The sequence below is a fragment of the Rhinopithecus bieti genome, unplaced genomic scaffold (genome assembly GCF_001698545.2).
Source record: "Rhinopithecus bieti isolate Rb0 unplaced genomic scaffold, ASM169854v2 scaffold_65646, whole genome shotgun sequence".
NCBI lineage: Eukaryota > Metazoa > Chordata > Mammalia > Primates > Cercopithecidae > Rhinopithecus > Rhinopithecus bieti.
The window spans coordinates 513,546-539,932 of record NW_016825020.1 but is presented as its reverse complement, the minus strand read 5'-3'; the positions used below and the strand labels follow the sequence as shown (position 1 = coordinate 539,932).

General features: G+C 49.5%; 1 protein-coding gene across 1 annotated transcript in view; it reads right to left on the bottom strand.

The window, feature by feature from the left end:
• Positions 1–26,387, bottom strand: part of PREX1 (phosphatidylinositol-3,4,5-trisphosphate dependent Rac exchange factor 1) — a 213,473-nt gene that overhangs the window by 80,369 nt on the left and 106,717 nt on the right. Inside the window, 2 exon segments of the mRNA XM_017862768.1 lie at positions 5,525–5,686; positions 23,565–23,666. Coding sequence (XP_017718257.1) covers positions 5,525–5,686; positions 23,565–23,660 — 258 coding nt within the window. The 5' untranslated portion in view covers positions 23,661–23,666.

Genomic DNA, 26,387 nt, shown 5'->3' with positions numbered 1-26,387 from the left:
CCCACCCTAGCCTGGCTGTCCGCCTCTGTGCTGCTAATGAGAACTGCGTTGCAATGCTAATGAGCCACCTCCCTGAGGCCGCTGCATCGCTTCCCTACAGCAGTCAACCGCGGACTTTAATTAATACAATAAAGCACAGACAACAGGGTGCCACGGACATTTAGGCCCAAGGAATATTATGCAAAAGCAGTGTTTTAAGGGAGTTTCATGTGACAGACCGGCAGATTACACTGAAGAAAGAAACAAGAAGTGATGTTGTCCCTGCCTGGAAATGAACTTGGGGAGAGAGGGATAATTATTCACAGAATCTCCTTCCCCAAACACTGAACACCCAGAACCAACATGGAGTTCCTACCCCACTGGGATCTGCTGACTCAATTCTTTCTGAGATCCAGTAAGGGGAACTGGTTCTGGCAGCTGAGAAGCCAGGCTGTCTGCTAACGGCCTACAAGGGACTCTCTCGCTGGTGTTAGAGCTGGTCTGCTCTGTGCCCATGGTCCAGTTGGGTACAACAAACCCACTCACTCAACAGTGCCAGAGACCCCTCTGGAGACTGGGAAAGCAGCTTCCTTGTAGTGAAGAGCTGTGCAGCCGGGACAGGAGCCTGCACGCATTATCACACATCACGGCCTTCGGCTTGGCTAGAGGCCAGGTGAGCATGGATGATTGCATGCCCACAGACAGATCTCGGGTTTCCAGTGAGGCAGCAGCCTGCTGCACCAAGACTCAGGGCTGTCATGAGGAAGAGCCCCTGGGACCCCGGGCATCCTCGCAAACCGGGTGACAGGGACTCCCTGGAGCTTCATCATGGCCCATGGGCAGCACAGAGCAGACATCGGTTCGGCAGTCCCTGGAGCCCAAGTGCCTCTCCTTCCTTTTGCCTTGGCTCCCTCATGCCCACCCACCAACCCTTCTAGGCTCCAAAGGGGCAGTTGAAGAAGAATCTGGTACCTGGCCCAACTGCCAAACCCCAAGGTCACACAGCCCTAGACCTGAACCCTGCTGCCAAGGCCATCTCGGGGGACCTAGGAGAGGAAGTGTGCCCAGCCTGGGAAGCTGCCTCTCCAGCCTTGGCCAATCACCACCCGGCCAACTGCAGCTGAAATGCCAAGCACACTACAGGGGGATACCCCCTCCACCCCAGCCCTGCTGAGAAGCCCAGCCGTACTCTCAAGCTCCCTGAAATCTTTGAATCCAGGTCAAGGGTGGTGCTAGGGGTTGGATGCACAGGCAAGAGGCTAAGCACCAAGAGATGTGGACCAGTCAGGATTCAAGACCTCCTTCTTTCCAGACATGCACACTCAACCATGACAGAGATGGAGATGACAAAACCTTAAACACGCGAAGCCAATACATGCATGGGGTGGCCACATGCCATGCACTGTTCTAAATATCTTGCACAAACTCAGCTAATCCTCAGGACAATTCTCATTTTATAGATGAGGAAACTGAGGCACAGCATGGTAAAGTGTCTCGTTCATGGTCACATAGGTGGTAAGGCCGTGAGGTGGAACTTGAACCCAGAAAAGCAGCCTCCACTCCCCCACCCGCTCACCCCTAACTCAGGCCGCTCTTCGAGGACAACCTGAAGAGTTTTCTTTGCAATCGTTAGTCTAGAGCAGGAGTCCCCAAGGGGAGAGACCCTGTCCCACTGGGAGCCCAAAGCACCCCAGGGAGGGTAGGAAAAAACTACGAGAGCTTTGTAGTGATTTTGTTTCCTCAATCCTGTTTCCTTCTCTTCCCTTGTGGGTGAGTGAACAGTTGGTCATCTCCTAAACCGGATCCAGAGCCAGAAAGTGGAGTGCCCGCCTGCCTGCCTCCCTCTCTTTCTTTTTTTTTTTTTTTTTTTTTTTTTTTTTTTTTTGATGGAGTCTCACTCTGTTGACCAGGCTGGAGTGCAGTGGCACCATCTCAGCTTACTGCAACCTCCGCCTCCTGGGTTGAAGCGATTCTCCAGCCTCAGTCTCCCAAGAAACTGGAATTAACAGGCACGCTCCACCACACCTGGCTAATTTTTCTATGTTTAGTAGAGATGGGGTTTCGCCGTGTTGGCCAGGCTGGTCTCAAACTCCTGGCCTCAGGTCATCCACCCATCTCGGCCTCCCACAGTGCTGGGATTACAGGTGTGAGCCACTGCACCAGGACTGTTTCTTTCTTCTTAAGAGCACACATTTCCTTTTTGTCACTGTGAGCTTCACACGGAAGTCCATGGGGCTGTGTCTGCAGTGTGCCTCTGAGGAGGTGCAGCCCACACTGGGCACACGTTCTAGTCAAAGTTCTTGGATGCTTTTTCCATCTAAAATAAATAAAGAGATCCCGCTTTGCTGCCAGGGCTCCTCCTGACATGTATTGGGCGTTTTCTCCGAGCCAGGCACTGCCGAGGACTCTGTAAGCATCAACTCCCCCGTCCTCAAGTGACCCATGACGGGGGTACTCCCATGATCCTGACTTCGCAGATGGGGAAACTGAGGCAAAGAAGTCTCTCCCCAGAGAGGCGGTTGTCTCATTCACTCACTTGCAAGGTTTTGTGACACTGCCATTTCCTTGTGCTCAGCAAAATGGATTCGCAGATTAACTTACCTGGTTTTAACTAAACCAGTCTCACAACACACAGTGGCTCACAAACGATCAGGGGGTAAAAAACACACATATGGGAGATCGAACTCATGAATGATGCAACCTCAAGCAAACAGCAAGAAAGTGGCCAAGACAAGACTCCCCTTGCTCCAAAAACAAGCCCCTTGTCAGACATATTTCAAGAGAAAGATGACAGCCACAGGATCAGATCAGTAAGAGGTCACAGAGAAAGATGGGAAATAACCAAGAAGAATATCTGAAATAAAGACGTGCAATCACTGTCATTAACATGAACTGCCCCCTAAGTCATGCTGTCCTCAGAGACTGTAACAACTAACAGATAGCATGGAAGCAGCTCCACTATTAGACATTAATTTGTCTAGCTAGAATGTATTATTTTCACAAGTCACCTTGAGGAACAAACTGTATTTTAAAAACCTTTCTACTTCATAGAAAACAATTTCACGTTTTTCAAAGGACATTCATATTCCATATCTCACTTTATCTTCCAAATGAAACCAAAACATAACTTCAGAGATATTATCACTAAAATTAAACAAATAGGAGAAAATAAGGCCCACCAGGCAAGACAAACTGACCTGAGGCAGGGCAGTCTGTAAGTTACAGGGCTGGGCCTCAAAACCCAGTTCCCGTGCCTCAGCCGCCTCATCTGTAAAATGGGGATAACAGCACCTCCCTTGTAGGGTTGGAAGCTCATAACAGGTGCTAAATAACTGCCAGCAATTCTTATTTTAGGTCACTTTATTTCCTATTGCATCCAGAAACACCGGCCACTGAGGGCCACTGAGTTCTCAAACTGTACATGTTCAGGGTCACAAAGGGTTTTAGAGACCCTTGGTTCCCATTTCCCTAGGCCCTTACCAGGAAAAAAAAAAGGCATCTGGAAATCACTTCTGGTGCAGCTGCCGAAGAGCTTGCTCAATACCCTCTCCTCCGGGGCCCATGTGAGAAATTTCTTTTCCAATCGAGTGCCAGGAAACTCTGTCTCCCAGAAGAACTGCTTTGCTTCTTCCTTTTCGGACAATATTAGGTAACTTATGTGTGTTGCTCTTTTCACGTTGGCTTCTAGGAAACTCAAAGCCCAAATAGACAGATGTTTAAATTAGTCACCTCTGTTTGCTCTTGAGGTTCAAAGTGGCCATGTGACCCATTTCTGGCCAATGTAATGAAAGGGGACACCTGCATGGGGCTTCCAGAAAAGGCTTTCCTCCACCAGGGAAGAGAGCTCCCCACTAACTACCCTGGCCATGCCCCTGTCTCCTCCGGTTTTGAAAACATGGTGCCTGGAGCTGCCGCCTTCATGGAAGCATGAGGGGAAGAAGAGGATCACCAGAGACCAAATCAGAGCTCTGACATCACGAGGCTGAGATGAGAGTCTTAGAGGATGCATCCTAACTGACGCACCTGAGGATCAGGCAACTTTCAGATGCAGGAAACAGAAACCAAGCTGTGTACTTTTAAGCAAAAAGGAAGGAGGGGCTTTACTTACTCACTGAAGGGACTAGAGGAGCCAGGAATCCAGGCCAAGGGTCCCAGGAAACCAACCTCACTGCAGAACTGACCCACCAGGGGAGCCACTGCCCTGCCCCAGGTGGGAAAGGAAAATCAGAACATCACCTGTCCAAGCTCAGGCTCCAGGAAAAGGCGGCCCAGGTGGCATCGAGGATTCAGTAGTTGTGGCCTCAACTGTCAACTGCAAAGCCGTCCCATGGCTGCTGTCCCACCAACAGTAAAAAAGGAATGCCTAGGCCATGCATCTGACACGCAGGAAGCTAGCGCCCGGGCCCTCTCCTAATGTTACCACAGAAAGCCAGACACAACCATGGCTATGTTTTGCTGCAAAAATAGCACAGGGGTAGCCTCCGCCCCACTTCCACCTTCCAAATCTCAAGCAGCTGGATCTGGTCTTGGCCAGACCCCAAATCATATCCCAAACTGAAGCTGGGAAATAGAGCTCTTCACTCTCCAGCCTCGGCTGGGCAGGAAGGCCCAGCAGAAGGAGAGTGGGGGACATGGCAAGTGGATTGGCCGATCCACAATACCCACCCCTCCCTGAACGCAGCCCCTCTCCTTTCTGCAGCCAAACCCATAACCTCACAGCAATACAGCCTCACATTTAGGATTCCCCAGCACAGAGAAAATAACTAGAAATCCCAAATATGGTAAGTGCCTCCAAAGGCCAGAAAATCCAAAGGGCCTAAGGCGTATGATTCACGTAACAATCCCTGCCCGAGAGCCTTTCATCTTCCCTCTTAATCTCCCATTCCAGCTGTATTTACTCTGATACAGATTTTTTCATTTATTTATATTTTTCCATTTCCTTCTACGGATTCACAGGAAACCTCTAATAATCTAAGGAAGGCATGGGGACTTAAATCCAATGATCTCAAGAACCCTATCCCCTAATAATCATGATAGTAATACCAATAGCTACCACTTATTGAGTACCTACTATGTACCAGGTACAGATGAGGATACTGAAGTTCAGAGAAGTGATGACATTTGCCTAAAGTCACCCTGCAAACGAGTGTCAAAGCCAGAATTCTGTCCTGGAGTGGATGCTAAAACACTACCCTTGACGTTGGCATCAATAGTTCAAAGGCCTCCACATACCAGGTAATGCATGAAAGAGAAGGGGTGGGGAGATAACAGGGGATGGTGGGGACTGAAGGAAACTAGAGGCTAAAGTGACTATTTCCATGCGATATAGGGGCCCAATGTCACCAAGTTTTTAAGAGAAACTTGAAATGTGATTTTTTATTTGGATTTAATTGAAAAATAATTAAGCAATCTTTTGCAAACACTCCGTAGGCCAAACAAAATACACTGCAGACTGAACTAGGTGCCCAGGCCTCAGTTCATGCCTGCAGCTGTGTACCTCCTGGCCCCCTGCAGCCCAGGAGGGCCCCTCCTGTCCTGTACACACCTCCCAGCCTTCGATGTGGGACTGCAGCTGCTCCAGGGCTTCCAGCTTCTCCATCTGCCGCTTGGTCTCATTGATGTTGGAGCAAACGGTCTTCATGGCCTGCAGGGCACTCTGGACCGCGGGGTGGTCTGGGTGCTTGCCGGGAGTCCTCTTGGCCAGCTCCTGGGGTAGAATAGAGGTGGGGAGAAGAAAGCAAGACATCAGTCCAGAGGAGACCCAGGCCAGAGCTGAACCCAAGAAAACAGAAAAAAACTCCTTGCCTGGTGGACATTACATTCTAGCAAAGGAGATGAGCCAAAGAAAACTCAGGTATAGAATCCAATGTCAAGCAGTGGTAAACACTAGAAAGACAAGACAAATCAGAATGACGGAGAGAGAAGCACTGTTTCACAGGGAGGTCAGGGGAGGCCCCTCTCTGGAGGGATGTTTGAGCAAAGACCCTGGATACAGCAAGAGAGAGAGCCCTGCAAACACCTGAGGGGAGAACCTGACGGGCAGGGGGCACCGTGGTCCAAAGAGTCCAGGGCGGGCACACGTCTGGTATGTAATGAGGAACAGAAAGCAGGCAGTGTGTCTGGAGTGGAGTAAATGAGAGAGAGAAAAACAGAGATCCACAGTCACGGAGGTGGCCCCAACACTGCCTCTCCCCAGGCCCGGTTTTCTTATCTGTAAGATGGGTATAAAAAATACCCCGCCTTCACAAGGCTATGGGACTGAGCATGTAAAGTGGCTCTTAATCCATGAGAAGCCTCCTGCCCCCACCACTTCCCACTGCCAGCTCACTCCCAACTCAGACACAGGCTGGGACATTGCAAAGGCCAGGCCAGTCTTAATGGAAGATTCCAGCCACTAAGTGTGATGGGAGAGGAACTGAGGAGGAAGGGATTAGCTGGGACTTGAGATATCAGGGAATATTTTTCAGGCCAAATTACCCAAATCACCCAACCGCCCCTGCCAGCCTTTCATCCCTAACTGTGCTGGCAGAGAGAAGTTTCTTTAATCATCTGACCCAGAAACACGCCTAACAGCTCCAGTCTCTCTCCTACGCCCTCTCTCTCTGCTCCCTTGATGATCTAGATAATGTCCCCACAGATGTGACACTCTTGCATCGTAGTTATGAGCACAAACGTAGGTTCAAGGGCTGACCCTGCCCCTCACTGTCTGGGTGACCTTGGGCCAGTCCTCTCTCCATCCTCGGCCTCGGCTTCATCATCTGCAAACCCATGATGATGAGGATGATGGTGATGACGAAGGCAGCAATTAATGTCTACTGAGCCTTTGCTCTACATTTTTAAGGTAGCTTCCGTTTTGAGGCACAGAAAGAAAGCCTTAGGCCTCAAAGAAGTACAAGGAGGAACTGGGATTTGAACCCAGGCTGTCTGGTACTTCTCATGGTTGTGGTAAGGGATAAATGAGGCACTATAGGAAAAGTATCAAGTATGTATATAGTAAGCACTCAATATATGCGAGCCATTAGCATTCTCCTTCCCGTATGACAACAGGCTAGCTGTAACCGTGAACAGCAATTTGCCACAAAAGGGTGTTGTTCTGAGCACTCCCTGGAGAAAACAAACTCCAAACACATCCCTTCTCCATTCGCTTCTTTTCTGCCCTGCCTGAAAACAAATGTCCTCTTTTCTGAAGACCAGGTCCTAAGATTCCCAAGGCCCAGCTGGTCTGCATCATCAGGCCCCTGGGACTTTGCTGAGGTCTTGCCATGCACCCAGGCAATGTGCCCAAAGGATGCAAAACAAGGGAGATGGAGCCCTGCTCTTCCTCTGGAGGCCCCAGCAATGAGGCTGGAAAGGCACTTCCCTGGGGGCTTGAGAGAGGCCCAGATAGCAGCGCCATGTGCTGAAAACGCTGGTGATCAATCAGAGAAGCAAGCCCAGAAGGCTTCAGGAGGAAGCAACACGAAAGCAGGCAGGGCACCCAGGGCCAGCTCTGCTAATGCAGAGTGTGTTTCGACTCATTCTTCACTCAGCAAATACTGGCTGAGCAACTGGTGCGAGCCTGAGCCATGGAGGCTGGGGAGAGAACAAGACGGTCCACTGGGAGCTCATGGTCAAGAGCAGACCAGTCAACAAGGTAATGACTATTACTACTACCAACAGTAACAACAGCTAATATTCAGTGAGCCCTCATGCACCTGTCAACCTCGTTTGATCCTCACATCAACCCTATTAGGTAGGCACCGTTATTCTTCTTGTTTGACAGATCCAAGACCTGAGGCACAGAGAGGTCAGGCTGTTTGTTCAAGATCACACAGCACATCTGAGCCCACCCAGTCTAACTCCAGAGTTTGTGCTCTAAATTCCCATGCTATTTACAACTTTTTAGACAGTGAAGTATGAATACTTTCCTCTCAAATAAATATATAATTTATAGGAATTAAAGGGATAATGAGTGAGGGAAGTGCAATGGTCTGAAAAGGTCTCTCTGGAGAGAAGGCTTGTGAGCAAAGGTTGAATGAGGTGAGGCCACAGGCCGCACCGCATCTGCAGGAACAGCACTCCAGGAAGGAGAAGAGCATGTGCAAAGGCCCTGAGGCAGCGAGAAGCAGCAGGGAGGCCAGCGGAGCTGCAGTGGAGCGAGCGAGAGAGAGGGATGGACCATGGATTCAGATAAGCATGCCAAGGCAAGATAATGTTAGGCCACAGTGGGGTGTCTGGGTTTCCTCCCAAGAGCATGGGGAGGTGATGGGGGTATGAGCAGAGACCTGACACCATCCTCTCACCCTTTAAAGGACCTCCCTGGCTGCTGACAGGAAGATGCACGGGATGGAATGTGCAGTGAATATAAAGTGGGAAGACCAGTTATGGCTACTGCCAACTTCCAGGCAAGAGCAGAGGGTGGCACAGAAGCTCTGTGCCTCATTCACTCCGTGCACACATGTATCCACTCAGCCAGGCTCCAGTGTACCTGGCCCCATGTGGGCTCTCTGTTGTGCATAGATGACGACAGACACTCCCCTAAGCCCTCCTGGAGTCGTCAGCCTGCTTGTAGGCATGTCCACAAAGTTACAATACAAGACCGTGATCTAATGACCGTATTCAGTAATTCCATTCGATTCAGCAAAGCTACCCCAGACCCAGGTTCCCTGAAGTGGTTTTTGGCATCTGGACCTCTGTGAGGCCAGCCAAGGCCAGGGAATGAATGTGGCTAGTCAGCTCCCAGTGGACAGGAACAGAGGCTGCCAGCTAATGAGACCCCGCCCCAGGTTCTACCCATCATCCCTTTCATCCAAAGCAGGGGTCAAATGACTGTCTGAGGACCCAGTCCAGCCCATCACCTGTTTTTGTAAAAAAAGTTTTATCGGAACCCAGCATCCTCATTCATTGACATACTGTCAGTGGTTGCTTTTACACTACAATGACAGACTGTATGGACCCCAAGGCCTAAAATATTTACTAGCTGGTCCTTTAATGGAAAAGTTTGCTGGTCCTTTGTTAAAAGCAACAGAACTGATTCTTAGCTGAGCATGAGGGCACCTGGAATAAAGGCCACACACCCAGTCCGCCTGGACACTAGGTTCTCGTGGATGGACTGTGAGCAGAAGTGCCAGGTGCAGTTTCCCTTCTCCTTTCCCTCTTCCTTGGCTGGAATGTGGGCATTGTGTGAGCACCTGAAACCCCGGTGGTGAGGGCCACTCCTCAGGGTTGGCAGAACTTGGTGCTGTCAGCATGGAGCCACCATACTGCCCTGGACTGCCTTGACAAAAAGAAGCTTAGACGTTGTTTAAGCCACTGTTGTTTCGGAGCTCTGCCACTGCAGCTAAAACATATCCTAGTACAAAAGACCCCACTGTGTTGTGGCACTTGGGATAAATTCACCACGAAACCGCCTTCTTCCTTCTGCTGGCTCTGTTTAGCTTGGCCATCAGTGAAATTACTTTGCCTCCCAATGGCCCTAGCAGGCAGGTGCTTCTACTATCCCCAGATGAGGAAGCTGAGGCTCACACAGAGGCAAGGTCTCCTGCCCAAGGCCATGGACAGCTAAGCGGCTACATGGTCCAGCCCCAAAGCTCACATTTCTGAATCACTATTCTGTGATTCTCCAGCCTGAGGCCCTGGGCCACTTCCCACCTCCTCCGGCAAGTAGGAAGCCCTCACCACTTTTATTCTTGAAACTAACACCTGACGGGCCCACGGCACCCCTCTGACGGGCACTGCCGCCACATCTGCTCCTCCCAAACCCTGGATGTTGGAATCTCAGTGATTCTCCTCCAGTGGTTCCCCGTGGGGCTGCCAACACCCAGCAGTTAGTAAAGTGAAAAAAAGGCTGCTTCCGTTTTCTATCTGGCTGCCTCTATCTCTATTCTTGCTCTAGGTCAGTGGTAGGGGTAGGGAATTGAAACCAAGCAAGGCCTGGCCAGGCCCAAGGCTGGACCAAACCCACAGGGGAAGTGTTAGCTTTGGTGTCTTGGTTCACAGGGGTGTGTTGGCTCCACTCTGTTGAGCTTCAAAAAATGAGGGCCCATTCCTGCCTCCAGGCCTTTGGACTTGGTGTTTCCTCTCCCGGCACACTCCTTCTCAAGATCTGAAGAAGTAACAGCCAAGCATGGCTCATACCTGTAATCTCAGCACTTTGGGAGGCCCAGGCGGGCGGATCACGAGATCAGGAATTCGAGACCAGCCTGGCCGGCACGGTGAAACCCCGTCTCTACTAAAAATATAAAAATTAGCCAGGCATGGTGGTACACACCTGTAATCTCAGCTACTTGGGAGGCTGAGGCAGGAGAATCGCTTGAACTCGGGAGGCAGAGGTTGCAGTGAGCCAAGATCATGCCCCTGCACTCCAGCCTGGGCAATACAGTGAGACTCCATCATTTAAAAAAAAAAAAAAAAAAAGAGGTAACATAGTACTGTACAAAGATAGGCCTAGAGATCAATGGAAAAGAATTGTAGCCGGTGGCCAGCAGTTCAAGACCAGCCTGGGCAACACAGAAAGATACCATCTCTACCAAAAAATTTTAAAAACTTAGCCAGACACAGTGATGTGCACCTGTAGTTCCAGCTTTTGGGAGGATGAGGTGGGAGGATCACTTGGGCCCAGGAGTTCCAGATTACAGTGAGTTATAATTGGGCCACTGCACTCCAGCCTGAGAGACAGAATAAACCTGTCTCTATTATCTCTTTAAATCAAAAAAAGGGGGGGGGAGGTTGATAGGTGCAACAAACCACCACGGCACATGTAGACCTATGTAACAAACCTGCACATACTGCACATGTAGCCCAGAACTTAAAAAAAAAAAAAAAAAGAAAATCAAAAGTAAAAATCAATGCATATCAAAAAAAATTAAGAGTACAGAAATAAATCCTTATATTTATGATCAGTTAATTTTCCACAAGGACGCCAAGGCAATTAAATGGACGAAAGAACTGTCTTTTCAACAAATGATGCAACTGAATATCCATGTGCAACAAAATTAGGCTGGCCCCTTCCTCACGCCACACACAAAAATGGACTAAAAATGGATCACAGACCTAAATGTAAGAGCTGAAACTATGAAACTGTCAGAGAAAACATAGGGGTAAACTCTTTATGACCATAGGTTAGGCAAAGTGCTCTTAGATGTGACCAAATGCACAAACAACTTAAAAAAATATAAAGTGAATTTCATCACAATTTAAAACTTTTGTGCTTCAAATGATACTATCCCAATGTGAAAGCCAAAAAATAAATAAAATTAAAAAGGAAGGGAAAAAACAATCTGCACAATGCAGGAAAATAGTATCAATTACACATCTGATAAGGAACTTGTACCCAGAATATACAAAGAACCCTTACAACTTAACAACAAAAAGATGAATAATACAAGTAAAAAACAGGCATAGGACTTGAACAGACATTTCTCCAAAGAAGATATACAAATGTCCAGTAAGCAGACGAAAAGATGTTCAACATCATTTGGGAAAATGCAAAAACAAACCAAACTGAGATACCATTTCACATCTACTGGAACAGCTATAATCCAAAACATGAATAACAACTGTCGGTGGGGATATGAAAAAAACAGAGCCCTCCTACATTGCCGGTAAAAATCTAAAATGGTGCAGCAGCTTAGGAAAGCAGTTGGGCAATTCCCTTGTGACACCATGATCCAGCCATACCTGAAGCCATCTATCCATGGCTTTTCATTTATGTGAGCCTATTTATATTTTACATATATATGTTGTGTAAGTCGGCGTGGGCTAGTTTTTCCATCTCTTATTTGAAAACGTTGCTACTGTTTCACAGTCTCAGAGAGAGTGCACAGATATGGAATCTCAAAGGTGTCCCAGTTAGTCTCAGACAGGCATAAAATGTGGGTATCTTCAAAGCTAACGAGAGCTTGAGCGATACTAACAAAGGTCTAACATGTGAAAGGAGGGAGGTGAGGAGGCTCCTGCCCAATTCAGAACTGAACAGACTGTCCTAATAAATTAGAATAGAGTCACGTTCAAAAGAGACATACTATGGTACTGAAAACCCTGGAATCCATATCCAAAGTGGAACAGATACGTGAACGTCCAGGACTTGGCCCAGAGAAGAGCATTTCTGGAAGGAACCCAAGAGATGCTTGCTTGCTCGCTAAGCATCTTGGGAGAACTACATGATGAAGAGGCCCAGTAGATCTGTAAGAACTCAAGGAGTCCTACGGGACCCATGCAAGAGACCACTGTTTGGATTAATCCATTCTTACACCACTTGGAGCTTTCTCATAAGAGAGGGGGCTACCTTGTAAGGTAGTAAGTTCCTCATCAATAGAGGTATCAATGATAGATTCAGGCCCACTAATGCTTTATTCTAGCTCAAACCCAGTATCAGATCATGAAACTGGAAAGCCCTGTGGTCAAGAGAATGGGTGCTGGGAAAAGGGAGGCGTGGTCTCCACTTCGCCTCCACCACATCTCAGCTGGGTGGCCTTGCACAAGTGACCTCACCTCTCTAAAGCCAAGTGTGTACATCCGTGAAAAGGCTAAGACACACCCCTAAGGCGAATGTAAAGATCCAATGGAGTGATGAATGCAAAAATCTTGGTACCCAGTAAGGACACTATATATATAATATATATATATTAATATACATATAACCTTTTTTTTTTTTTTTTTTTTTGAGACCGGAGTCTCGCTCTGTCGGCCCAGGCTGGATGTGCAGTGGGCGCGATCTGCGGCTCACTGCAGCTCCGCCTCCCAGGTTCACGCATTCTCCTGCCCAGCACTCCTGAGTAGCTGGGAACTACAGGCGCCCGCACCGGCGCCCGGCTAATTTTTTCGTATTTTTAGAGGAGAGACGGGTGTTCACCATGGTCTCGATCTCCTGACCTTGTGATCCGCCCGTCTCGGCCTCCCAAAGTGCTGGGATTACAGGCGTGCGCCACCGTGCCCGGCCAGGACACAATATTTATCATCATCATCATCGTTATGTCTGTGGTAATAGTGACTATTTCTTATGATTTCTGTATAGAAGGAGTAATAGTGAAAACAGAAGTCATGGTAATAGTCCTAATAGCCAGCATCTACCGAGTACTTACTGTGCACCAAGCACTGCTCGAAATTTAAGTGTATTAAGTCATTTCATCCTCGAATCATCCCAGTGAGGTAGGTACTATTATCATCCAACTCTATATATGAGGAAACTGAGGCACAGAGAGGTTGAAAGCCTCTTGCCCAAGGCCACAGAGACCGAAAGTGGGACTTGGCAGATGCCAACCACATCTACAGGCCCCTCTAGAAATAGTAATAGCTGGAAATGAACACCCCCAAATCAGACTCTTAAAATACAAAATGTCTGAGCAGGGCAGGTCCTGGGGACCCTTCAGAAAAACTGCGAGTGGGGAAGGGCGAGGTGTGCCAGGGCTACCCTGTGAACCAGCAGCACTAACCCCTCCAGGAGCCAGGCTGAGTGGCCTTCCCCAGCATCCGCCCCTCGAGCCCTATGTGGTTTCGCGAGTGAGGCCCCAGGCAAAGGCTTCCTAGAAGAGAGGATGTCGGCGCAGAGAAGCCTGGGCTTCCGCGAGGTGCCTCACCTCCCTCTCACCCCTGCAATCACATTTACTCAAAGGATGTCCAAAGGTGCCCGCTCTGAGCAGCCCCTTCATGTCCCCAAAACTGTGTACTCAGCCCCCAAGATAGCCATAAGAGGCAGCCTGAGGCGCAGGGTCTCAAATTCCAGGGCAACAAACAAGCGTGGCTAAGGCCAGCTCCTACTGGCTCACTCAGCCTCGCCCAAGGCCCAGATCACTCAGCCTCACCCCAAGGCCCAGGAGAGGACTGGGAGAAGAACAAAGGGCTCAGAGGAAGAGGAGGTGGCAAGGAGAGAGGAGGACGAGCTGCAGAGGCCTACTGCTTCCACCTGCTCCTCTCTCGGGCCATGGAGTCCAGGAGAGGCCACCCCAGCCAGCTCCCAGTGCGGATCTGTGACTAAAGCCTGACCTTCCATTCTCCCAGCCACACAAGGAGGGTGTGGGATCCATGCTGAGCTAGTGGGCCTCAGGCTGGGACTTCCTATGCAAATGCTGGGAAACGCATGCTCTCCTCTTCCTGGGTGGGCATGCTGGTCACACACAGGCCTGAGGCTGCTGGTGACCAACGATGCCACTGTGAGAAAGCAGCCTCCTGAGCACAAAGCTGGCACTGAGGGAAACACAGCAGGATATGGAGAAATGGAGCCAGGACAGTATCGCCTGAGCCCTGGATACAGCTGTGCCTGAAGTCAGACCTACCCTCAGTCTTTTCTGTTTTCTACTCTTTTTTAAAACGCAAGTTTAATTAATAAGTTCATAAAAACAATAAAGTAGATTTTCAGTCACTGGCAAGCAAAATTGTCAGAAAATGAATCCATAAACCCACAGTGTGAAAACAAAGCTGCGACTGTCACTGGAAGATGTGACAATACGCACTATTCCCTGTGAGTTGGGGTTGGTGGGGTTGGAAAGCCATACTGTCCTCTCCACAAACAGAAAAAGGCATCTCATGGAGGCAGGGAGGTGGTGTCACCAACGGAGTCTGGGTCAAGGAGAACAACATCCACTTTCTGGGGACACCTCAGCCAGCTCCAGGAAGGGGCTGATCTTGCACTCAGTGACTTGCCTCCAGTCACACAGGCCTGCCCAAGGCCCTGCCATCTAAGCTCAGAAGCCTGGCTTGCTCCTGTACCCACAGTGCTGAAGTCCCCTGCGGCCATACCTACGGTGACAGCAGAATGCAAATGAAGAGGTGCTAAGGATACCCACCACCACTTAAAAAAAAAAAAAAGGAAAAGAAAACAAGAAGCGAAAACCATCTGTCCAAAAAAGTCCAAGAGAACCCAGAAGTGAAGAGCTGCCCAGCATTGCAAAAAAAAAACCACAAACACCCTCCGTGCATGCAAATCATATGCAGATTTCATGTAAATGTATTTCCAATTTTAACAATTTCAGCCTCTGCTGCATGTCTAGGAAAACTGTAGTCCCACCAATTAGGAATTAGCAGGAGAAAGGAAATAATGTTTGTGGGTTTTAAAAACTCCTTTCTTCTACTCAGAGGAAAGGTGGGTAGAGTGGGAAGAGGGCTTCTATCAGGAAGTTCCTGTTCTGGCTTTGATGAGGATGTGCTGTGTGATCTTGGACAAGTTGCCTTCCCTTTCTGTGTCTATGCCTCCTGGCTATGCAAGGTAGTGATGAAACTAAGCTAAATGTTATCGCCAGCCTCTGTCAACAAAGCAGAAGCTCTGGCCACCCTGGGCTTGCGTTTCCACCATACCGTAACAGTTGGCTGGGCTGAGCGGTGGCTGCTCCTTAGAAGGGACGAGTGCCCTCTAGTCTGCCACAGTTCCCACCCACCTCGCTAAGTTACAACCAAGCTACTCACTCACTTCCTGCACCTGCCCTGCAGGTATCTGTGTTTGTGAGCCTAGGTTGGTAGGTCTCTACTGACCCTCCAGGCTCTGACATTCAGGAGCTCTATATCCAGCCTTTCAAAGAGGCCCTAGCATGGCTCACCATAAAGTTCTATACCTCTTGTTCCCACTTCCAGGCTCTATACAGGCATTTCTCTAGAGAAAAGGGTAAAATGGTAAGAGATGGTGGTGATTGATGGTGATGGTAATGGTGGTGGTGGTAGTGGTGATGAAAGCTATAAATTCCAACTTAGTGAAAGCAAAAATAAATAAAAATAAAAGAAATAAAGGAAAAAGAGCAACTAAGCCCCAAAAAACTAAAACAATCCAAAATAAAACATGGAAAGAGGCAAAAGCATCAAAAAAAGAGGATACATAGAAATCAAAAAGAAGGACGGCAGAACCAAGTTCAAATAAATTAATAAACACAATAAATATAAGTGGACTAAATGCTCCTGTTAGAAGATATTATTAGATCAGATTTTAAATTGAACTCTATGGAGTTAACAAAAAAAGCACCTGAAGCCTAAGGATTCAGATAGGTCAACCACAAAAGGAGAAACAAGATATTTCAGGAAAACACTAGTCAAAAGAAACTTAACGTAGCTATATTAATATTGGGGGAAAAAACGCTGAAACAATAAAAGTAGCTAATATTAAGCACATCTCAGCATTTTACAGACATTTTTCATTTCATCTTTACAATAACCAGTAACTAAGGCAGTACTTCACAGGAGAAAACTGAGGCATACAGAGTTTAAGTCAGATTTCAAAGAGGCAATGCTAATAAGGTCAGGAGCTAGGATTGAAAAGCATAAAAACCATTACAATATTTGAGTCACCAACATTTAACAAGCATGACCATTTACTCAGTAATATGCAAAATGCTTTCATGAGTTTTCTCATGCATTGTCTCATCTGATCTTCACAGCAAGCCTGGAAGGTAACTACCATGCCCATTTTACAGATGGGAAAATAGAGACACAGAGAGGTTCAGCAACTTGCCCTTGGTCACACAGCTAAGAAGAGGTAGACTTGGATTTCTGTATTCATTCTTAACCACACACAGTGTAGGAGAAAGTAGAATCCAGGCTGGACCCCACAAAAGGTGATCTGGGAAGGCTCCTTCGAAGATGGGGCATCTGAGCATGGCTTTGAAAGGAAGAGGTGATGGCAGGGCCCCCCCACTAACAACTCCCCAACAAGGGGTGTCCCGAGGTTAGTGCTCACCACACAGGAAAGAGCCTGAGCACAGGCTGACACAGGTTGCGTCTCTGGAGCAGCTGTGGGCGAGGTGTTGGTGCTTGGCCCGAGAGACAGGATGAAGGGGTGGGCACTGTGGTTGGGGAAGGATGGGGTCAGGGTAGAGGGGGCTGCAGTGAAGAGATCTCTGACTTCCTGTACTTTCTCAGCAAGACAGTGACAATGCCCAATGCCCAGCAGATGAGGAACTCGCTGTGTAACATCAGTCAGACAAAAACTCCAAAGAGATAACCCAAAGTATCCAGAATAATAGAAGGACTCTGGGAAATCAAAAGGACAACTGTCCAATAGCAAACTGGCAAAGGATGTGAAAAGGCAACTCTCATGAAATGCACCCACCTCCACTGCCACCACCAGGTCCAGACATCTCCTACCAGAACTACTGAAGCCAAGTACTTCCTGGTCTCCCTGACTCCACCCTGACCACCCCACGGTCCATCCTCCACACCCAGCCAAAGGGACCCTGTTAGAACTAAGGCAGATCCTGTTCCTCCCTGCTCAGAACCTTCCCATGGCTCCCACCTTACCCAGCTGGCAAATAAAGACCTCACAAAGGCCCTGACCTGGCTCCATTACCTCTCTAACCTTCCTCCCTCGCTCTCTCCCTATCCTCTCCTCTCCAGTCACCCTGGCCTCCTCACTGTTCCCCAGACACACCAGGAACAGTCCTGCCCCAGGGCCTTTGAACTGGCTGTTCCCTCTGGAACAATTTTCCCCGAGGTACCTGCTTGACTTCCTCCCTCACCTCTTTCAGGTCTTTGCTCAAATGTTTCCTTCTCAGTCCAGCCTTCCCCGACCACATTATCTAAACCTGCAACCTCCTGAGTGACTCCTGGTCCTTACTGATCTTCTGAACCTGATATTTATTTTTCCCGCAGCATCCAAATATTCCATCTAAACAAGCACACACATTTCTTACTCATTTGCCACCATCTCCCCCAAGAAGAATGTCCGTTCCAAGGGGACAGGGGTTCAAGTTGGTTTTGTTCACTTTGTACCCCTAGCACCTCAAGCAGTGCCTGACACATAATAGTTGCTCAATAAATAGGTGGTGAATGAATGAATGGCTTCAAAAACCCTAAACACTGCAGCATCAACTGTGGCTCTCTCGGAGGACACTAGGAAGATGGAAAGGCATTTGCTAAGAGAGTAGTATTCTACTGTGTGAGTCACTGTTTTTTAATGTTGGCTTCTCCCCGCCCCCCCTACCCATCCCACATAAAGTTTGCTCTGGTGTCACCTAAAATTTTCTGGTAAGCTATGAGTAGCACACGTCCACGCTCTGGGAAACATGTCACTCCCAGCTGTCCCCCTTCACTGAGAATTGAGGTCAACACCTCCCTGGCAATGGACCTCACTCAGTCCATCCCAGGAGTGCTGACCTCAGTATCGGCCACTTTCCTCCCAGCCAAGCAGACAGAGGTAGCCGCCGAATGACAAGGTCCTTGCGCTGCACTTGGGTGACAGCTGCATCACCCACAGACAGACATGGGAGGTGCAGGAGACACCAGCGGCTGTGCACCAGACCCAAGGCTTTACCCCAAGCAGCTACTCTGCAGAAAACATCCCTGGACGCAACCCCACGAGAGCAGCTGTTCTGAACAGACAGGTCCCAGGATGTGCCCTGTTGGGGCCCACAATGTTTAACAAGTTCTGAATCAAGCTGATACTTGGACATAACTAACTTTCACCATAAAAGTCCCAATTTCTGGATTCAGAAACAGTTGGCAAGAAGACAGGGGTGGCCTTTCCACACATTCACTAAGTGACCAGGGGTATCTACCCTGTGCAGGCACCATTCCAGGCACTAGGGATACAGGCCCAAATCCCTGCCTTTGAGGAGCTGACATCACAAAATCCATCAGGACACCAAGCGTCCCAGGACAGAATGTGAGCCAGCTATGAAGAAAGATAAAAGCAAGGTGACGGGGACAGAGAATGGCAGAGGCAGCTCCTCTATCGCAGAGGTGGCCAGGAAAGGGCTCGGGCGGGAGGCACTGGAGCAGCAGAAGCCTGACAAAGATGAGCAACGCGTCTCAGGAGACATGGGGTAAAATGTCCTGGCAGAAGAAAGGGCAAGTGCAAAGGCCCTTAGGCAGAAACCTGCTTGTTGTGTTCACAGAGCTTCAGGAAGCAAGCCTGGCTGAGCAGAGACGGTCAGAGAGGATCATGGGTGAGATCGCGTAGGACCTTGCAGATGGCAATGGCAAAGAACTTGGACCTTATTTGGAGTGAGCAGAGAGCCCTGGGAGGATCGTCTGGGGAGGAGTGACATGAACTGACTTCGGTTTAGCTGCTGAGCTGGGAGTAGCCTGCAGAGGACAAGAAGAGGCAGGGAGGCCGGTTGGGGCTGGGGCTGTGGCAGTGGCCCAGCACGCAGGGACTGCAGGCATTCGGAAGCAGCTGGACTCTGGACAAAGTCTGAGAGCAGAGCCGACAGGACCTCCTCATGGCGAGACATAGGGGCGGGGAAAGAGGGACACCAAACGTAATCCCAAGGTTTGGCCTGAGCAACCAGAAGGACAGAGGGACTGTCTGCTGAGCTGGGGATGGAGGGGTTGGTGGGGAGGTGGTCTGGGGAAAGGCATGAGTATGCTCGGCAAGAGATGCCTGCCAGACACTCAAATGCAGAAACTCAACGGGCAGGAAGACAAGTCCAGGGTCTAGGGGAGAGGTCCAGGCTGAAGTCATCCACATGCAGATGGACTTTAAGGCCATGGGAATGTCCACACAAAACCTATACAGGAACCTTCAGAGCAGCGTGACTCACAATAGCCAGAAAGTGGAAACGACCCAAATGTCCATCAGCTAATGAGTGGATAAACACAACGTGGTCCAGCCACACAACGGAAGATGATTCAGCCACAAAAAGGAAGGAGGCACCGACACGCTCCAATGTGGCTGAGCCTTGAGGACATGAGTCTAAGCGAAGCCAGCCAGGCACGAAACAGCAGCACTGTGTGATTCCACTTGGAGGAAATATCCAGAATAGGCGAAGAACTGACAGAGGCAGAAAGTAGACGAGTGGCCAGCAGGGGCCGGAGGAGGGGCGGATGAGCAGTGAGCGTTTATAGGTCTGGGGTTTCTTTTGGGGGTGACGGAAATGTTCTAAAATTATTGTGGTAATAGTTGCACAACCCTTGAGTATACTTTTTTTTAAAAAGGCCACAGAGTGGATAAGGCCACCACAGGAGCAAGTCTAGATGGGTAAACGGCCTAAGGACTAAGCCTGGGGCCCATCTCTCCTCAGAGGCCCCAGAGATGAGGAAGCAGTAGAGGAGACCAAGATCAAGTGGCCAGAGAGCTGGGGGCAAAGGTGGCAGCTGCCCCCTGAGACAGGATGTGTCCCCTGCAGTCGGCCCCAGGATGGCCCCTGCCCCTGCCACACACTCCAAGTCCCTGCAGGGCCCAGCCCAAGGCTAGAAGCTCCAAGGGGCAGGGCCCGGGTCTGTCTTGTTCACAGCTGTGAAGAGCGAGCAGCAACACAGATGTGTGCATCACCAGAAAATAACTAAGAGGATCAGTGACAGTCGGGGCCCCCACCAGGCACCTGCCAGCTGTGCACCAGGGGCATCACCCCAAACCTGAATCATTTCCCTGGCAACGTGAACGGAAAAGCCAACAAAGCCTGAAATGCCAACTGTCTATCCCACGCCCGGGCTGAAGAGTCGAGATAGAATGTTCTGGCTATTCTTAGGCAATGTTCAAGTTCAGCTTTTGGGGGCTGTTCCCAAAAAGGCTTTTATTCTTGCCTCTTCCCTCTTCCTACCCAGGCTCCTCAACCTTGTGTGCCCACCCCAAGTGGGAGTTCAGCTCAAACAAGGGGACTCAGAGGGCCATGGGGACCCCTGCAAGGGCATCGGAATCTGGAGAAGCCAGAGGGGGTGGGCTGAGGGGTTGAGCTCAGCTGCTTCAAGTTCATGGGATCATCTTTGAAAATCCACTGGAAAATGTGACAGAAAGGAGGAACTCCGGAGGCCGGGGGACAGCACTCCCCTCAGCCCCGGGTGTTTGCTGATGCAAATATTCCCGCTCTGGTGCCAAAGGCCGGGCACACTGAGCAGTTCTGTCAGGCAGGGAGCAAGGCATGGCCCCAACAGGAGTCTAAGGCCTTGCTTGTTCTCTCCTAAACAGCACCCCCCACCCTGCAATCTCCTACTTGATAAACACAGCTAGAGACCAAGGAAACAAGGCGTGCCCCCACGAAGCGCAAGCGGGCAGGGTAAACAGCCATCTGGCCAGGACAGCGAACCGCGGCCACCGCATCGCCATTTCCTGCGGGCCATTTCCTCCACGGGTCGCCGGGCGGTTCTGCCCCTGCCCTCTCTCTGTTCTCCCGGGAATCCAGAGCCCAGGAATCCCACCAGACCAAACTCTGGCGCCTGGGGAGATGCGAACAGGCCTCAGAAATGCCCGGGCCTCACACTGAGCTTAGAGTCCACAGCACACACAGGTCCAGCCACACCATGTGTTAAAATATGTCACGGAAGCTGCAGCTCCAAGGGCCTGCTGGAACCCAGACTTTCGCAAGATCCAGAAACCAAACCTCAGTTCAGGCTCTGGGCTATGGCTGCTGGTTCTTCTCATGGGTCAGATGTTCAAGGTTTTGAAACCCAGAGAAGAAGGAGACCAGTCTCAAAACACAGGGCCACCGACCTTAGACCCCATTTAGGGAACTGAGAGGGCAGCATTGCTAATACTCTGGCACTCTGGCAGTTTAACTTCCCAAAATGCTCTCAACAGGCAGTAGAGCCATATGGGTAGGGGTGGCCCTCTGGAATTAGAACGCCCGGGTTCTAATCATGATTCTACTGCTTACCTACTATGTGGCCTTGGACAGGCCACTTCCTTCCTCTGTGCCTCAGTTGCCCCATCTCCAAAAGGGGGCTAATCACAGTGCCTACCTTGCTGAGTTGCTGTTAGAACTAAGTCCATGCTTACTTGTCATAACAACCCCATAAGTACCATTAACACAAACCCTATGTTTCAGTGAGAAACTGAGGCACAGGGAAGGATAGTGACTTGCCCAAGGTCACACACTCGTAAATGACAGAGAAATCCAAACCCAGACTGCTTATGGCTACAACGCCTGGCTCTCACCCAGGGGTCAGCACATTTTTGCTGTAAAGGGCCAGATGGTAAATATTGTAGGCTCTGCTGGCCACATCCACTCTCTGCTACATATTCTTCTGGGGTTTTGCTTGTTTGTTTGAACAACCCTTTTTAAAAAAGAGTAAACACCATTCTTAGCTCACAGGCTATACAAAAACAGGCCATGGGCTGTATTTGGCCCATAGGCCACAGTTTTGTCAACCCTGTCTCTAACCACTACAGTACACTATCTCTTAATGCTGGCAGCTAATCCGAGTTTGAAAGACACACCACACAGATCACACGAAGCACATCTGCAGGACCGATTTGGTCCACAGGCTACCAGTTTACAAGTTTCACCCGAAGCTTCTTCCACACCCAGGTGAAGACCTGAGCTACAGCATTTCCAAGACCTATTTAGGGATCAAAGCCATGGCAAGAACAAGTGCTGAAGTTCCTTTCGAGTTTGCTGGAGAGATCAACAGCAGGAGCAGACCAAAGGAGGCATGGGAGAGCTGCATCTGTCCATCCCCGTGGGTGTGCACGGCAAAGGTGTGTGTTCGTGGGCAGAGCTGATGGCCCCAGGGTCTGGACCAGCTCAGAGGCTCCAGCATCACCCACTTTCTCCAGCAGAAAACCAAGATGAAGAATGCCCTGATACTCTTCCCCTCCCCTTTTGCTTCCAGTTCATGGAGCAAAAATACACAGGCCCCTGTAAGCAGGTGTGTGAATGAGGCCCCACCAGCCAAATTAATCCCCCGGGGAACCCGGAACACAGCTGCCTTCAGGACAGAGCCAGGACAGGCTCCAGCCAACAGCCATTTGTTCAGCCATTTCCAAGGGCTGAAACTCCGGGCTGAGAACAGAGGAAGGTGGAAGAGCCATTCCCCGGGCTCAGGAACTGTCCAGCAGCCAGCATGAAGCCTAGAATCAAGACTTCTCCATTCCCACACAAGCAGCAAACCTTCCCTGCTTTGCCGAGCCAAGACAAAGCCAGGGCTGGTGGCAGGGAAGGAAACAGCAAGTGTATGGATGGCTGCATTTGCCCAGTCAATGCCTACGCCTGCCCTCACCCTGCCTTCCACAAACAGCTCAGAGGTTGGGCAGGTGGGGTTCACGTGTCCTCACTCATGGCCTGTGGGACCCAGTAATTGGTTCAAGGTTGGAGCACATGACCCAAGTCTGAGCCAATTAGAATTCTCTTGCTCAGAATGATTGGTTCAAGAGTGCAGCACCTGATCCAGGTTTCAGCCAATCAGAATACAACACTGCCCTGCTCGCTGTCATTGGATCAGAGTGGAGTGTGGGACCATGTCTCAGCTAATCAGAGCACAGCAATAGTGATTGGTTCAGGGGTAAAGCACAGGTGATTGGTTCAGGGGTAAAGCACGGGTCTAAGCTGACTGGAGGATGATAAATGATACGTGCAAAGGTTTCATGTGATTGGTCCAGGTCAAAGCACATGACTCGGGCCCAAACCATTTGGCATATGACCCTCCCCTGGCCGCAGATGGCCAAAGACAGAAGGAATCTCAGGACTTTCCTCAGCTCTTAGTAGAGAGGTTCATTCTTTCCCACTGACCTTAAACTTGAGAGGATGTGAGGCCAGGAGAACCACAGCCACCTACCTGCTGCCATACTGAAAATAAGCCTGAACGGTGCAAAGCAGAGTGAACAAGAGAGAAAGAGGCAAGGTCCTGGTTTAAATCCAGCCCAGCCCAAAGCTGATACTGCTGCTAGACTTCTCAGATACTTGAACTAACAAATTTTATGTTATGCTGAAGTCAACGCGTTTTCTGTCACTTCAAATATGGGAAAGTCTCACCTTAAGAAGGAGCGGGTACTTGCAGATCCTCTGGATGGGAGACAACAGGTAGCCTTCCAAAGGGATGTCCGTAGTCTTCCGGCCTCCCAGAAGCATGCAGCTCTGCAAAGGGACAGGAGACCTTCATGAAACCCACCAAGGAGAGCACAGGGACATGGCCACCCTCAACCATGGGAAACGCTCTCAGAGCACAGCTACAATCACTTGGGAAGCAATTTAGCACCCCCTAGGATAAGTGAAAATGTGTATCATCTACAAGCAACACACAGCCTAGTGGGCCAAATCTTGCCTACTCCCCATTTTGGTAAAGTTTTATTAGAAACACAGCCACATCCATCACACTGTCTGTGGCCCCCTACAAGCTACAAAGGCAGAGCTGAGTTGTTGAAAAAAAGGCTGTATAGCGGAGAAACCGAAAATACTGACTATCTGGCCTTTTGCAGAAAAATTCACCCATTCCTTTTCTAGAGAAGCTTTCACATATACACACCAGGAGACTCAAAAAGCCTTGTTTACAACAGTAAAAAATGGGACGCAACCTAAATATCCATCACCTGAGAATGGAAACATCTGTATTTTTGTTTCAGTCTGTTTGCGCAGATTTATACAACGGTAGCTAGCTATATAGCAGTGAAAATGAGATAACCAGGGACACGAGTAGCAACACGGGAGAACCCCAAAAATATACTCTTGTGCAAAACAAAGAAGGATATGTACAATATGAAACCATTTATAGAAATCTTTTGCCGGGCGCGGTGGACAAGCCTGTAATCCCAGCACTTTGGGAGGCCGAAATGGGTGGATCACAAGGTCAGGAGATCGAGACCATCCTGGCTAACACAGTGAAACCCCGTCTCTACTAAAAAATACAAAAAAAAAAAAACAAGCCGGGCGAGGTGGCAGGCGCTTGTAGTCCCAGCTACTCGGGAGGCTGAGGCAGGAGAATGGCATGAACCCAGGAGACGGAGGTTGCAGTGAGCTGAGATCCGGTCACTGCACTCCAGCCTGGGCCACAGAGCGACACTCCGTCTCAAATAAATAAATAAATAAATAAATAAATAAATAAATAAATAAAAGAAATCTTTTAAAGACATGGAACATAAAACTAGGTGCTGTTTATGGAAAGCATGTATGAGGTCAAATATAAAGACATGCGTGTTAAAGGAATGCACCCAATTCCAGTGGGGGTTCCCTCTGTGGAGGGAGAGTTTCGGGTTGGAAAGTGAACTGGGAATCTTCATCTGTTACTGAAAATGTTCTAGTTCTTTACCTGGGAGGAGTGTACGTGATTCTGTCATATGCATACCTCTATTCTGGCTTGCAGAGTTAAAAAGTGCAGCTCTCTTAGGAATGGAATACCGTTACCCTAACTCCCACACTCACCCACAAGCTCCTGCCCGCATGAATCAATTCAGTGTCGTCCATGTCAATACTTCTGCTCTGCAGCCCCCTTGCCTCTCTCGGCTCATTCCATGTCTCTTGTCTGGAATGTGTTCTCTTCCCCAATAATAATAAAAATAATAATAATACTACCATCATCCATCAGGAACACTGACCAAGAGCTAATCATGTTTCCAGCAGGCCTCTAGGGCTCCTGACCACCAACCACCCTATGAACTGAAAACTATGATTATTCTCATTTCACAGCTTAGACCCCTGGGGTTTGAGAGGACCCTAGAAAAGTGAGTCACAGAACTGGGACCTAGAGCCAGGCGGGTTGATACAGAATCTGGGATTGAAACCATGATGCCCGTGTGCCCTTACCCCAAGCCCACCCATGCACCAAGGCCAGCCCAGCCACCCAACCTGCCCTCAATTCCCAAGACTTCTTCCTCCTGGAGCCTCCATAGGTGGCCATTTGTTCCACGGGGCTCTCAATCACATTACAGGCACTGTTGCTCCAACTGAAGAATCTGTTTTTGTTTGGCAGGAACCATGAGTTCTGCGGTGTTTCCCTGCCATGCCCCTCACAGTCCTGGGTCCCTTGGGCTCACTATGTGCCCATGATGTGTAAGTGAATGAACTAACTAACTAATGAAGGAACAACCCACCAGCACATCCAGCCATTCCTCCTTGACACCACCCTGGCAAACTGGAAATGAATCCAGACTCTTGGGAAAAGGGATCCCCATCCTATCATTTATTCATTCATTCAACAAACACACATTGTGTGCTGTGCACAGTTCCAAGCACAGGGGGGCTGCCCAACGAAACAAATTCCCTGCTTATATTCAAGTGAAAATAAGACCGTAAGAACCCATACCGTGTGCCCACCATGTGCCAGGCACTGTGCCTCGTGCTTCACATACACACAAAGTTCATGCCAAAAGCCTAAGGAAATAAGCATGGACCACTGTCCCCTACCACACACGGGGAAACCATGGCACAAAGAGCTGGCCCAAGTCTCAGAGCTCCCTCCACTGCCTCTTAGGGATCACAATAGGCTCTGCCTGGAGAAGCAGAATTCTGGGGACCCCAGGTCCCAGCTCTAGCTGAGCTGAATGGCCCCCACCCATGTTTACCCCGGCACAGATGGGGGATTGAGGCTGCGGCAGCTGGGAGATGCCGGGCCCCACGCTGCTCACACTCAGGCCTTTGTCCTAGGAGCCAGCACTTGCCACAAGCTGCCCTGGTGATGTCAGCTCTGGGCAGAGTGCAGGGTGCCTGGGGGTGGAGAAGTGCTTTCTAGAAGCCCCCAGGGCTTGGCGAGAGAAGGGTCCAGGATCAAGGAGTTTTCACAGGATTTTCACAGCCACCAATGACACTTCCCAGCAAACACTCTAGATTGTTGTTTCACTTTATTTTCTTTAAAAAAAAAAAAAA